This window comes from Hydra viridissima, unplaced genomic scaffold, assembly GCF_058129835.1.
Source record: "Hydra viridissima isolate aposymbiotic clone 2 unplaced genomic scaffold, HvirCarnegie_v1 scaffold_2, whole genome shotgun sequence".
NCBI classification, from domain to species: Eukaryota; Metazoa; Cnidaria; class Hydrozoa; order Anthoathecata; family Hydridae; genus Hydra; species Hydra viridissima.
Genome location: NW_028324301.1, coordinates 20893553 through 20907092, shown reverse-complemented (window position 1 = coordinate 20907092; position 13540 = coordinate 20893553). Strand labels below are relative to the sequence as shown.

Here is a 13540-nt window from a genome sequence, read left to right as displayed (position 1 = left end):
TGTTTTTTTTACTAAATACATTATCTATTAATTCTGCTTTCTGAAAAAGCTTGTATTTTTGTCCGCAGAAAATTTTCCCGACTGTACATCAGCCTATCATACCATTTTCCTATCCTGCTTTTACTTATTTTGTTTGAAAAAAATTGAATCTTTGAAAATTTAAAAGCTGTTAATAAGATGGTACTTGAGACGGTTTAGTTCGCTCATAATTACAAGCAGCTGTGCTACTCATGGTTTACTAAAAATATTCAAACATCGAGACTTTTTTATTCAAAATACTTAGGAATATTTTTTATTTCATACTTTTTTTTACGGACTTGGATATCTAACAATTAAATTTTGAAAGTATTTCAAACTTAATTCAACCTTATTAAACCATTTAAAGTTTTTCTTTACCCCATTTTGAAGAACTTTAAAGCAAGCTGAAGTTGAACAAGAAAATGCAAATGTACTTTAACTTTTGATGACACGAATGATTTAAATTTTGTCATTTTTGATAAAATTTAAATCATCTATGTCATCCAAAGACACATACACACAAAAGCAAGTTACCAACTCAATTTCAACCAAATTCAAATCAGTAAGTGCGTATTTTCAGCCCAAATTTTCTATCGAGTGCCAAAAAAAGCGATTTCGCAATAGTCATTTCAGTCCACTTTATCGTGGTAGCTCGCATCTTTTAAAAAGCACCCTCTTAAATGTGAAATCAACTGTTACGCGAACAGGCTCAATTTTTTTTTTTTTTTTATTTTCCCAATTTTACATTTTTTTCAACATTCTTCCGTGACAAACACATATATAAAAGATGGCGGAATCAGAGGGCATGTGTGATTCACAAGCTACTATTTCTGTACCACCTACTACTATTTCAGATCGTATCTACAATTTTTTGATATCTAGCTGTGAATATCTTTTAAAATTTTGGTTCATTATGCTCTTTATAATAATTTGGTTTTTAAGAGGTCCATTGAAACTAACAGATGCAAGTAATACAGGTAAAAGGTCAATTTTACTAAATTCCTCATATACGTATGATCATTTTTTAAAACGTAAAATATCTTCGTTTTTCTATCATTATAATAATAATCAGTTATAAAAAATCAAAAAGTAAAAAGTAATTTAGGTTTTAGATTAGATATATAGTATAAAAAATTGAAAAATAAAAATTATTTTAAAGTTACTTCTATAATGCTTCAAAATCAACGTCAAATAAGAAATCAGGTTTGAGAGTAATCAGGTTTCAAAATCAATGTCAAGTAAGAAATCAGGTTTGAGAATATAATTCTGCTTAACAAAATCTACCCTTTATAACATGAAAATCATAAAAGCCTCTGCTTTTTAAGAAATCCATGAAAGGAAATATGCGAAAAAGTATAAATAGCAATTTTCTTACAGAAAAAGTTTAACTTTTACTTGTCACCTCAAGAAGTACTTAAAATGTTAATTAAAAATTGTGTAATAACTTCTGTAACAAATGTTACCCATCTACCTAATATTAACTTTAAGGGAGCTATGCTCTTACTATATACAATTAGGATAATATTTTTATTTTGCTACTATATTTTTTACCGATGTTTAATATCCTAATTTTTTCTATCTCTATCCTGAATCCAAACAATTTAGATTAGACACAGAATTTAAAAAAATGATTTCAAGCAGAATAGGGAAAGCAACCTGCAACTATACAAAGCAAATCTAGCTGATCTATTGTGTATTGCATAAATCTGTTGTGTAAGGTAAAGCAGATATTTTTAAAAATATTTGAAAAAAAGAAATGTATTTAGCTATTTTGCTTAAAAATATAGCTGCATACCTTTAGTATCCAAAGCATGTTAGTAAACATGCTAAAGAAATAGAAATGGCAAGACAATAGTTGTATGGTGAAATAGTATTGATCTTAAAGCTTTCATTACCAATCAATCAATTATAAATCAAATTTAGAACCTTATTCAGCATTCCTCTTTCTATTCACTTTTGTTTACTTAGGTGATGGTACTTTAGTCATTTATTTAGGATACCAGTTGCCTAAATGCCACTTAATAGTAATACGCAAAGTTGTTTTTTTTTTGTCATTATTTGACGGTCTAAATTCATGAAAAAAAAAAAAAAAAAGAAGAAAGGTGCCAGGTATCAAAAGTGATAAAATCATAAAAGGTGCTAGGTATCAAAGTGACATAATTGCAGTAATAAAATTTTATTCAGGTTTTGTTTTTCTTTCCTTAAATAAAAAAAATGAAATAATGTCTTAGGCAGGTGTGATATAAGCATGATAAAATTCAATCAAAATTAGGTAATATTCTAGGAGTATAGTAATGTACTTCCAGATGATAAAATTCAATCGAAATTAGGTAATATTCTAGGAATATAGTAATGTACTTCCAGATGACAAAATTCAATCGAAATTAGGTAATATTCTAGGAGTATAGTAATGTACTTCCGGATGATAAAAAGGCAATGAACTTGAAGCTTATTGTTTATTTGGCAAAAGTAGTTCATTTGCTCATCTCCATCATAGTTCATTTGCCCATCTCCATCATAGTTCATTTGCTCATTTCCATCATAGTTCATTTGCTCATGAATTAGGTCAAAATTATTGAAATATGTTTTTCATTTTGGAAACAAAATTTTCCAGCTATATAGCAAAATAAATCTCAATAATTTGCTGTGTATGGGGAAACAAACATTTTATTTCTTATTTACCTGTTTGTAATGTTTTCATGAATGAATATAATCATTCATGTACAAATAATCCTATTATACAAAGAAATAAGTATGGTATTTTTAAATTTTACTTGTTCTAATAAATGAATATATCAAAACATGTATATGAAAATAATTTGTGTGTAATAAATGCCTTTTAAACAAAAGTGAACTAAAATGAACAAAATACACAAAAAAACATAAAGTGAAGGTATTTTAGTTGCTTCATTAAAGATTGCTAACTTGTCTACTTTTCTAACTTTTCTAACTCTAACTTTACTACTTGTCTAACTTTTAGTTGACCTGCATTTTTTTGTGCTTTATTTAGTTGCAATGTTTCTGGGTACTCTTACTCCTAAGTTTTATGTGGCATTGACAGCAACATCTTCAATTTTATCAGGCTTAATACTAGTAAGTTCTACTTTAAGAAGAAGAAAACTGCTTGCTCCATCATTAGTCAACTTTTTTTTTTTTCTAATTAGATTTTTGATTGGTGGTATTTCTGCAAGTATGGAAGCTCATTTATAGAGTATTTTTCTCTTTCATACTTTGGACCAATACTTGGTCTTACACCAAGCCAGCCAAATGTAAAGCAGTTAATTGCAGGTAATCATTTAATATATCAATCAAAGTAGTATTTTTTTCATGTGCATGCTTTGTATGTTTTTTTCTGCTTTAAATTTGTAAATATGTAAACAAAAAAAGTAATTCTAGCTGAAATTAAACAAATCTAATGCAATAAACAATAAAATTGCTCACTTTATACACAATGTCTAAAATAATGTAAAAAAAATTGAAAGTATAAACAACTTTTAATGAGAGGTATGATAAACTTTGATTAATAACATGAATTTATAGTATAGTAAAGTAGGCCAAGACATTCACAAGAACTTCAAATTGGTTTTATTACAAGATGATTAACTTGCAATTGAATGAGTACTTCACAAAAGTGAGTATAAATTGCCAGTTCACTTTGATAAGAAGCAGCAAGAAGTATTCTATAAGATGTCAAGGGGACTTCCAATATCTAGCTAACAGTTAAAATAAGTTTAGTAAATGTAGAATAATGGCAAGATCAACAACCTGATGCAAAAAAAAACATATATATAAAATAAAGCATAGCTTAGCATTCAAAGTTCTTTTGAGAGTTATGACATATTTCATGTTTTGTTGTAAAAAATGGTTTTTAAATTGTTAAATGTTACTAAACACTAGTTATAATTTTTTCAGAGTGCAAGGTTTGGAGAAACCCAATGAGTCTTCTTCGAGGAGCTGAATACCAAAGGTAAACATCTCTTGAAAACTTAAAAGTTAACTGTAAACAAGTGTTTCAACTAAAAAGTTTTTTAAAATTATCTTTATTATTATTATTAGCTTATTAACTGCTATAAACTATAACCTAATGCTGATAAAATATTATTTATGCCTAAATCTCTCATATTGTCTTAATGTAAACACCATAATGTCATTAACTTTTCTTACTGTAACCAACATGATGTATCAAATCATAAAATTTTAAATATTTTTGATAAAATTTCAAATAAAAACATTGCATTGAGCCATCTTTACATGAATAATTTGCAAGGTATCACCATCAATGTGTCACAAAATGATTTATTTAGACTGGTGTGCAAATAGAGGAAGGGTGCAGATAAAATATAGAACTTTTCTCTATGGTTTAATAAAGATTTTTTATTCCAGGTTAAATTGGTCAATGCAGTTGCAGGCGTTGACAGATTATGATTTGCTCTTGTCAGAAAAAGATCATCTGGTATTCTCTTAATTTCATTTTTTCAACTCTGATATTCTGGACTTTAATCTTCTCATTACTGATTCTTGTACTCAGTAAAAATGTAGCACCTTTTAACTGCTCGAGAATATTGTATAAATGTTTATTGAAAATATTTTGTTATATTACATACTTTTACTTTATATTGTATTTTTATACTATAAAACCAACTTTATGTCTAGTAATAAAATTTAAAAAAACTGTTAAATATAAAATGTTTAAATATAAAAAATGTTTTTTTTTTTACTTTGCAGTCCTTTTTTACCTGTTCTACCGATAAAATCAATGGAAGACCTGGAGATTACAGTAAGTTATAAAAAGAAATAAAAGTTTTCTACTGTAAGAGATTTTATGCTTTCACAAGAAAATTGTAACAACAAGCAGAAACTGCCTCTTAATCATTTTCGAAGAGAAATTTTTCACACAATTCTACCTGCATTTTGAAACCTGCATGAAAACCTTAAAAATAAGCAAATTTTTTTGTCCAATTTATATGCAAGTTAATGTTTTATTTTTGATGCTACAGAAAAATGTTTTTGATGGTTGCAAAACACTAAAGTAAAGATAAAAAATTAGGTCTGTTAAAAATTTGCCTACCAAAGTTTTGGTCCAGCTTCAGCTGCATGTTGTTTAGGCAAAATTAGTTCATGCTAATTTAAGAACACATCTTATTTTTGTTTGAATTAGTCAATTACAATTTTATTTCTTGAATTTTCCACATAGCTGTAAAATGCAAAAGAATAAAGATTTTCACATAAGTCAAAAGTAAAGGTTAACAGCCATATTTGCCCATTGTTTACAGCTTCAGTTTCAGCTTCAATAAAAAACAGAATGCAATTGAGGCAGTTTAAAATATAATGAAAGTTCACCCTCTTGCCTCTTTAAGCACATCCAGCATTTATGACTGGTTTGCAAAATTAATTACTGGAAATTGAGCTCTACAAGATTATCACAATCATGTTAACCATCCTGTGTCAATAATGACATGCTGATTTTTGTGCTTAAGGCAGGTACCTCTGAGATAATAAGCAAATTCATGTGCTTGCAAACCAACATTGCCAACTGTATGCAATAGCAAAAGTGAAAAAGCAGGGTAGATGGGTTCCATACAAATTGATAGAGAGGAAAAAAACCAAGCAAGCTGCTGTTTGTGCTACACAAAGAACTTCTTTTCTTGGGTGCATCCGCACCTCTGATGAGAAGCAGGTGTCTTGGGACAACCAACAGAGAGCATACACCTGGCTGGACCTAGATTAACCATTCATGGAAGTGTCCAAATCTGACCATCATTCATGCAACCATATTGTGTATTTGGTGGGTCAGTTATGGAGTGGTTTAACATGATGAGAAGAAAGGAAATAAGGAAGACTCTGTGACAGTTCTAGAATACATGAGGCACATGAAGTTAGTCCAATAACTTAGTTAAGTTACTTCAATAATTTAATGTTTGAGCGTGGTCAGACTACACATGAAGTTATTTTAATAAAATTATGTTTGAAATTACAACTTGAAGGGGATATATCTCTTTAGTAGTAAATGTAATAGATTGTTTTCAAATAATTTTCCATCAATGCTCAATTGCTCAAATTGCCAGCAATCAAACTTTTTGAGCCTTTTGTGAACATTTTTTTTTTTTTTCATCTTTTAGAAATGTTAAAAGCATTTAAAGAGAAAAAAAAGGAAAAGAGAATTTCGATGGCACATGAAGCATTGAATATTTCACAATCCAAGTAAAAAATAAAACTTTAAGATTTGTTATTTAGTATCTGCGATTTTTTTTCTAAACAACATGTTTGAATGGGATTTTTTTAATTAGGTGTGCAACTGCGTTTGTGTTACTTGCAGAAGAAGAAGCAACTACAATTGAAGAGGTGAATTAAATTTCATATATTTTATGCAGTTAGTGTTTCATCTTTTATTTTTTACTGTTTTCAAAATATCTCGGGCTGTCTAAAAAGACTGTCAAGCTGATTTTCTCTCAAAAAAGATATCTTATTGACCTAAAAAACTTTTAGAAATTAACTTGCAAAATGGTTTTTTAAAAAGAAAGTGCTAAAAAAGGTGATGACAAGTGTTAGTATAAAGATTTTTTCAAACAAATTTAATGTTTTTTCAATAAACAAGTAAAAAAAACCTTTTAGAAATTTTTATAGAATCACTTTGAGGTTTGAACAAGTTTGAATAAATAATTTCATTTTCTCTAGTCATTTTAAAATCTCTCTGAAAAATTTCAGAACGATTGTAAAAGCCTCTCATTTTAAAAACTTCTACAACATCAAAATTAAGCATCAAAGATTTTTTTGATAAAAATTTTAAATATCTCAAGTTAGACATTTTGTTTTTCTAAAAAAAGATTAAGCTAACTAGATCTCTGAATTAAAATATGTTTTTAATTCTATACTTAACTTAAATAATGTGACTAATTAAAGATTGCAAACAAAGTACTTATTTTTTGTATAAAAAAATACAACACCAATTACATTAAGTATCAAATAAAATGGTTAATAATAGTAAAAGCAAACTAATTTCAAGTCATAATAAGTTCATTAAAGATTCAAGAATCAAACCAGTAACTATGTCTGAGTTGAGTCTAACTACTGGAGAGAGAAACTATTGGTGTTAATCAATCATGTATGGTTTGTCTTTTAAAATGTTGACATGAAAAAGATATAGACAAGCATCATCAAATAATTTAGCAACAAGTATTACTAGTCAATGAAATTTCTCTTTGGCCTACTTCTGATGTGCGTGAAGCATTGTTTTACAATGGTTATAAGTGGCTGCAATTGAAATCCAAGACTTACAAAAAAGCAACTTAAAGTTCAATTCAAATTTGTTAAAGACAAATTTTGAAAGCCTTTAAATTGGTGGTGATAGGTGTTGAAGTTGATATTTCTAAGGTTTGTTTTATGCTTTGTTGAAAAACCAATAAAAAATACAACAAAGGTTTGTGCTAAAACAAACAAATCAAAACATATTCTTGGTAAACATATTCTTGGTATATTAATTAAAGACCTGATTTTTCAGCAAGGTGTCATGTCATTGAGCAATAATTGTTCAAGATTGGTTAAAACGAAAGAAAATCAATGTGATGACCTGCAAATGGTCCTAATTTCAACTGCATTGAAAATTCATGGTCTTGGTTGGACCAACAATGTGCAAAACAGCATTTATCCTACAAAATGAATTAAAACTATAACTCATCATCACAACTCAATATTCCACAAATAATTGTTTACTTTTTTTTTCAAATTTATTTATTTACTTTTTTAAAGTTAAAAGGCCTGGGGATTCATCAAAAATAATTTTATAAATTTTATGTATATATATATATATATTGGATAAAATTATTTTTATGAGTAAATCATAATATGTAACCCTGGTTGGGCTGATAGTTGTTAATAATATGCACAATTACATGGATGAATGTATTTAAAGAAAAAATACATTTTTTGTTTTTTCAATTTTAAAGTTAATAGTTAAGTTTGATACTGAACTTTTTGATTTTCTTTATTTTTTCTATTCTATACTCAAATGATTTAAATCTGCATTATCCAGGTTATAAATTGCATTTCAGTTAGTCCAATATGAAGATTACAATGTTCTCTTTTCCAAACTGCTTTTGCATCTATTTTGTCAAATAAAAGAAGTTCAATCTGATGAAATTAATCTTTAATTGATAGGCAGAAAACTTATTCAAACAAGCATTGAAAGCAAGCGATAATAATTTGCGGCAATATAACAGTTTATCTGCTGACGGAGAAGCTGAAATCTGCCATAGTGAGTATAAGGGTACTCTTGAAAAAAAGCTTAAAAAGTTCAAAATTTATTTTGTCTTAAAGTTTTAAGTTAAGTTTTTTAAAAATTATTATTTTCATCACTAATATAAAAATTAAAGTAAGAGTGAATAATTAAAGTGTTTTGGTTTTCAGACTTTGAAAAATGAGTTTTTTCTAGGACGAGATACAAATGTTCATGTATATGTGAGACGAAGGCTGGCAATGTGTGCACGGAAGTTGGGAAGAACAAAAGATGCTGTTAAAACAATGAAAGATGTGAGTATTACATCAATTTATTAATATATAAGATATTTATGATGATGTTAATGGTGGTGATGGTGAATACCATGATGGTGTCATGTCATGGTGTCAGATTTACAAAAAATTTTTTTTTCTTAGTTGCTAAAAGAACATCCTTTCTTAAGTGTTTTAAATATTCATGAAAATCTTATTGAAGCATTATTAGAGATGCAAGCTTACTCAGAAGTGCAGGTATTTTAAATGTCATGTAATATTTTCATAATATTAATATAATATCTTAATAATATACAATATTTGGTTAGTGATCAGTGATTATCAAGTATTTGATTGGTGAATGTAATTTTATTGTAAATATATTTATGCTTTTTGCTTTTTCAATAAAAACTTAACACTATTTTCTTTTAACTTATAATCATACCTTATTCAACATAAAATGTTTTTCTTATTTTGTTAGCAAGTACTCACAAAATATGATGGTATGTTTTTATTGAATTTGTTTTAATTACTCAATGAAACTGTTTCTTTCATTTACTTTTCTATGAATATTTGTTATTTTTTTCCTAAACTTATTTCTTTTTAGATATTAGTCTTCCAAAATCTGCAACAATTTGTTACACTGCAGCTCTTTTAAAAGCAAGAGCAGTGGCAGATAAGTTAGTGTTTTCATATATACTTAATATTTTTTCTAAACATTTTCATTAACACCATGTTGACTTACTTTCGTTAGCACCAGGTTGACTTATTTTTATTGACATTATCTTGAAGAGAACCTTTCAAACTTTTTTTCTCACCAGGTTTTCAGATTTTCAAGGTTTATAAAGTAAAATTGTTGAAAAATGAAATATAGTTCAATAGTCTGATTTACCACCATTGGCGTCAATAGATTTATTTACTCTTTTGGTCGTACTGTTAACTAATGACCTAAGAGTATAAGATTATTCCAAATTTCTTTAGCAACATTCTTTGAATCTAGTATACTTTGTAGTTACAGCATTTTTCATCTCCCTCTGCACATTTTATAATGGGGTTAAAGTCTGAGCTGTTTTTATTTTTTTCTGTTCTGAATCCAAGTTATTGTTATATTACAAGATTCTCCTTATTGAAAAAATCTAAAAATTTTACCATTAAGTTGTTTGACTTTATAAATTGCAGCTGTAAGTATTTCTATATACTATCTGTAAATCAAATATTTTTTTATTGGTAATGGATCCCCAGACCCCTCAGATGGCTGATCCAAATTTTGGTTTATTGGTAGTTGGTCGCTTTTTTGTCCAATTTTGTTTGTGTACAGTTCAGTTATTTTTGAAAACCTTAAGTAAAACTTGAGGTGGGCTTTACAGAAACCTTTTACTTGATTGATTAATTTATTTTGGCTCATGTTTGATTTATCAAACTGGTATAACAAATTAGTTGATATATAACTTGCTACCTAAAAAAATTTATATTATTGAGAGGGAGTGTTAAAGATTTTGTAGAACATGTTCTACAAAATCTTTAACACTAGCTTTTAATTTCTTGATAGATTTTATGGAACATATTCTGACAAGATACTTTTTCATACTTGAGATATTAATCTTAAAAAAAAAAAAAAAAAAAAAAAATAGAAATTGTGTGATGCAAAACTCAGCAAAATATTTTGCTAATTCAACTAAACCATTTAATGTATGTGCTGTTGCTTCAAATATTTTGCTTTAGATGTTTCAATAGTGACAATCCATAATTTAAAACATTTTTGAAAGAAAGTAGCTGTTGCAGATGAAGGTCATATGGTGATTCAATGGCAAAGTGTAATCAAAGAGACAAAGAGTCTCAATCTTTTGTCATCACCAAGCTTGTAAACATTTGAATGCATCTAGAAGTCTTTTTAAAAATATAACAGTTCTTTTAATATTGCATTGATCTATTTTAGGATTTGATGATGATGCAAAAAGAATTTCTTCATAAAAAAAACAGAGAAACATTCTGTCGCTCTATAGTGCTCTTAAAACACACAAAAATTCAAAAGCACAAACAATAGTGACTAAAGAATAAAGTGCATCACCGATACTTTCAACAAGAACTTGTTTTTTCTAGGAAATTTGATATTAATTTCGTTTCACTCATAGACAACTATTAGGTTGAGTAAATCTTTTGGTATTTTTTGTTTAATAATTACTAACCATATCATTGTAATGGAAAGAGTCCCTGGCTAAAAAAGTTCATCAGGTTACATACTTCTTGCAATCGAATTTGCTGAAACTCTAATCCTTGATTTTGGTGGTGCAGTTGGTACAAGGCTGGGCTTAAACCCATTGAAAATAGAAGGTGGAGAAATAGTTCTTTCTTTACCATGAACATTTAATTTTCTGAAATCTAACAGTATAGTTACTATCAGGAATGTTTCTTCTTGGAATAGCAGTACCTTTTAACTGTTCTGGACTAACCTGAAGGCTGCCTTTATTAGATAACTATGCATTATGGAGGTCTGATCATTACAGGTCACTTTTAGAAACATATTGAATAAGTCTTTTCTCATGACTTTAAGTTTTCTGCTTGACAAATTCTAACTTTTCTTTTTATAGAAACATCTTGGCACATTTTCTTCAAATCTCAAAGGTGCTCAAGACAATTTTTTAAAAATAAGCAATAAAAAAGCAATAGTTCAATGTTCCGTCAAATTTTTTGGTAGTTTTTATAGACTTGGCAGAAACCTCCTTTTGAGAGATGTTTATATCTCTCAACCAATAAAACAACAGCAATAGTAAATTTTACAAAAATCAATATTCTGAAAAAAAATTAAATAATTGTTCAAAATAGAAAAATAGTTGTAAACAAACTTAAAATTTTAAATTTATATTTTGTCATGAATTAACTTGAAGTTTACTTAAGTTTTTATGCCAGCAAAAACCAAAATGTAGACATTCCATTCCATTAGCAGAACCATCATACATACTTAAAAGAAATTTAATTGTAATGGCATGGGTGTGGAGTGGGAGATGAGCTTAAACATAATTTTAGTTATTTCATATTTCTATAACTTTCTCACTTTTTGTCTCTTACTCATTTTAATACTTCTTTACTTACGCAATGCAGCATTATCATTATCAAGACATAATAAAAAGTCAATTTTTGAGTAAAATTAATGTTTGAAGGCCCCTATGATGAAAGTTTAAAAAAACAAACAAAAGCTTGTAATAGTTAAGGCAAAAATGAAAGTTATCTTGTGTCATTTTTTCACTATTAAGTGATATATGAGTAGAATTTAAATTTTTTTGTCTTAATATATGCAGATTTTCACCAGATGTAGCAGCAAAACGAGGGCTGAATCCTGCTGAAATAAGTGCTGTCGAAGCCATTCATAGGGCAGTTGAGTTTAACCCACATGTTCCAAAAGTAAGTTGAGTTTTTTTAAAGCTTAAATCTTTTTTCATTTTTTTTTCAACTATCAGAAATTTGAGTTGTAGTCAACATTTTTACACTTTGTTGTTAATCTTTTTGTTTCACTTTGTTAAATATGATTTACTGGGTAAAGATTTGGAGCCATTTTTGTAGTAGCTATTTGTTTATTTCCTTTAGTACTTGTTAGAAGAAAAAGCATTGATTTTGCCACCTGAACATATATTGAAGCGAGGAGATAGTGAAGCTGTTGCATATGCATTCTTTCATCTCCAATATTGGAAGAGGATAGAAGGAGCTCTTACTTTGCTTGATTGCACTTGGAAGGGAAGTTAGTGCAAGGTTTAAGTTTTCAATTTTCATTGTGATAAGCTGCACAATGCTCTGAGATATTATTTGTCTATTTTCATAATTTGTTTTTATTAAATAATTGTACAAATTTATTTTTTTAATATTTTTTAAAAGCACGATTTTATAATTATTATTTATATTTATCATCATCATTATTATTATTAAAAAAATAAAAAAATATTTGAAAAAGAAAAAAAAAAAGAGCAAAGCTTCTGATTATTTTCTGATTATATTTATTTTTTGATGTGTTAATCAACATTTAAGCACTAGCTTGGCTAGGTGTTATTAGTGTAGAACTTCCAGACCAAAAGTAATCACTTAATTATAGCTGTCTCAAAATGTTTATGTAAATTTTTTAAAATGTAAGGAAATATTCAACATTTTGCTAAAATTTTTTTTTTAGCTTTCAGTCTTGTGCCTTACCCTCTTGAAAAAGGACATTTATTTCATCCTTACCCATCTTGTACTGAAGCAGCTGATAGGGAACTTATGCCTGGTATAATCACTTTAATGTTTAAAGATTTCTGCTCTGTGAATCCAAAATAGTATAATGAGAATTTATGTTTTCTTGTTGCTTTTTTTTTTCAGAATTTCATAAAGTTTCAGTGTACCCTCAAAAAGAGCTACCATTTTTCATCTTATTTACTGCAGCATTGTGCTCTATTTCTGCTGTTCTTGCATTGCTTACCCATCAATTTCCAGAGACTATGATATACGCTGCCAATATGGTAAGTAACTTTGTTATATACACTCTTTTCTTGAAATCTTGAAAGGTTCTTGAAATTCACTTATAGATTTTTGATATTTAATATTTTTTTAGATTTTATCCTGTTGCAGTTTCCCTTTTACATTTTTGGTTCAAAAGATGGAAGAAATAGTTCCAATATCAATGTGGCAACATTTTATGTAAAAGTATGTTTTTTGTGAGTTTTATGTTTAGTGTACTTTAAGGAAATAGCAATCCAAACCTTGATTTTAATTTTTTATTATTAACAAAGTCCCAGTTAAATGTTTAAAACTTTTTTGCTTTTTTTTAGAATCTGGAAACAAAAAGCTTTCCGTTGAAGGACAGTTATATCAAAGCTCTATTTCTTCTTTAAAAAATGCTTTGTAAATAGTATTTATTTTCTGGATGATGGAAAATACAAGCTGTTTTGTTATTTACTTGTATTAGTTCCCTTTATGGAAAAGAAAAACTCCATTACTTAATATTCAAAATATGTCTTAAATTGTTTTTGTGATGCATTTATTTAATGTAATAATGCTACAATTATTCAATTGAAGC

At 27.8% G+C, this 13540-nt stretch overlaps 1 protein-coding gene across 5 annotated transcripts; it reads left to right on the top strand.

The window, feature by feature from the left end:
• Nucleotides 1-691: 691 nt before the first annotated feature.
• On the top strand, nt 692-13473 carry LOC145180440 (suppressor of tumorigenicity 7 protein homolog). 5 transcript variants are annotated; one of them, XR_016449647.1, is made up of 19 exons: nt 692-995; nt 3029-3111; nt 3183-3306; nt 3931-3985; nt 4402-4471; nt 4744-4795; nt 6138-6219; nt 6306-6360; nt 8173-8269; nt 8447-8544; nt 8668-8760; nt 8984-9005; nt 9110-9182; nt 11799-11901; nt 12085-12246; nt 12659-12751; nt 12844-12983; nt 13076-13167; nt 13293-13473. XR_016449647.1 is itself a non-coding variant. In XM_090077867.1 (19 exons), exons 1-18 carry the CDS (start codon nt 806-808, stop codon nt 13163-13165), a joined length of 1671 nt encoding a protein of 556 aa, XP_089933993.1. In that variant the 5' UTR covers nt 692-805; the 3' UTR covers nt 13166-13167; nt 13293-13473. The 5 variants fall into 5 exon arrangements, 4 of the variants coding, with proteins under 4 accessions (XP_089933993.1, XP_089933994.1, XP_089933995.1 ...); XM_090077867.1 differs by having other exon boundaries at nt 12085-12235; XM_090077868.1 differs by lacking the exons at nt 11799-11901; nt 12085-12246; nt 12659-12751; ... (1 more) ...; nt 13076-13167; nt 13293-13473 and adding an exon at nt 9940-10833 and having other exon boundaries at nt 9110-9262.
• The last annotated feature ends 67 nt before the right edge of the window (nt 13474-13540 follow it).

Excerpts from the sequence above, each read along its gene's own strand:
- LOC145180440 (XM_090077867.1), top strand. The coding sequence starts at position 806 with ATGGCGGAATCAGAGGGCATGTGTGATTCACAAGCTACTATTTCTGTA. Across the intron at positions 996-3,028 it reads AACAGATGCAAGTAATACAG|TTGCAATGTTTCTGGGTACT; the intron begins GTAAAAGGTCAA and ends TGCTTTATTTAG. Across the intron at positions 9,006-9,109 it reads AGTACTCACAAAATATGATG|ATATTAGTCTTCCAAAATCT; the intron begins GTATGTTTTTAT and ends ATTTCTTTTTAG.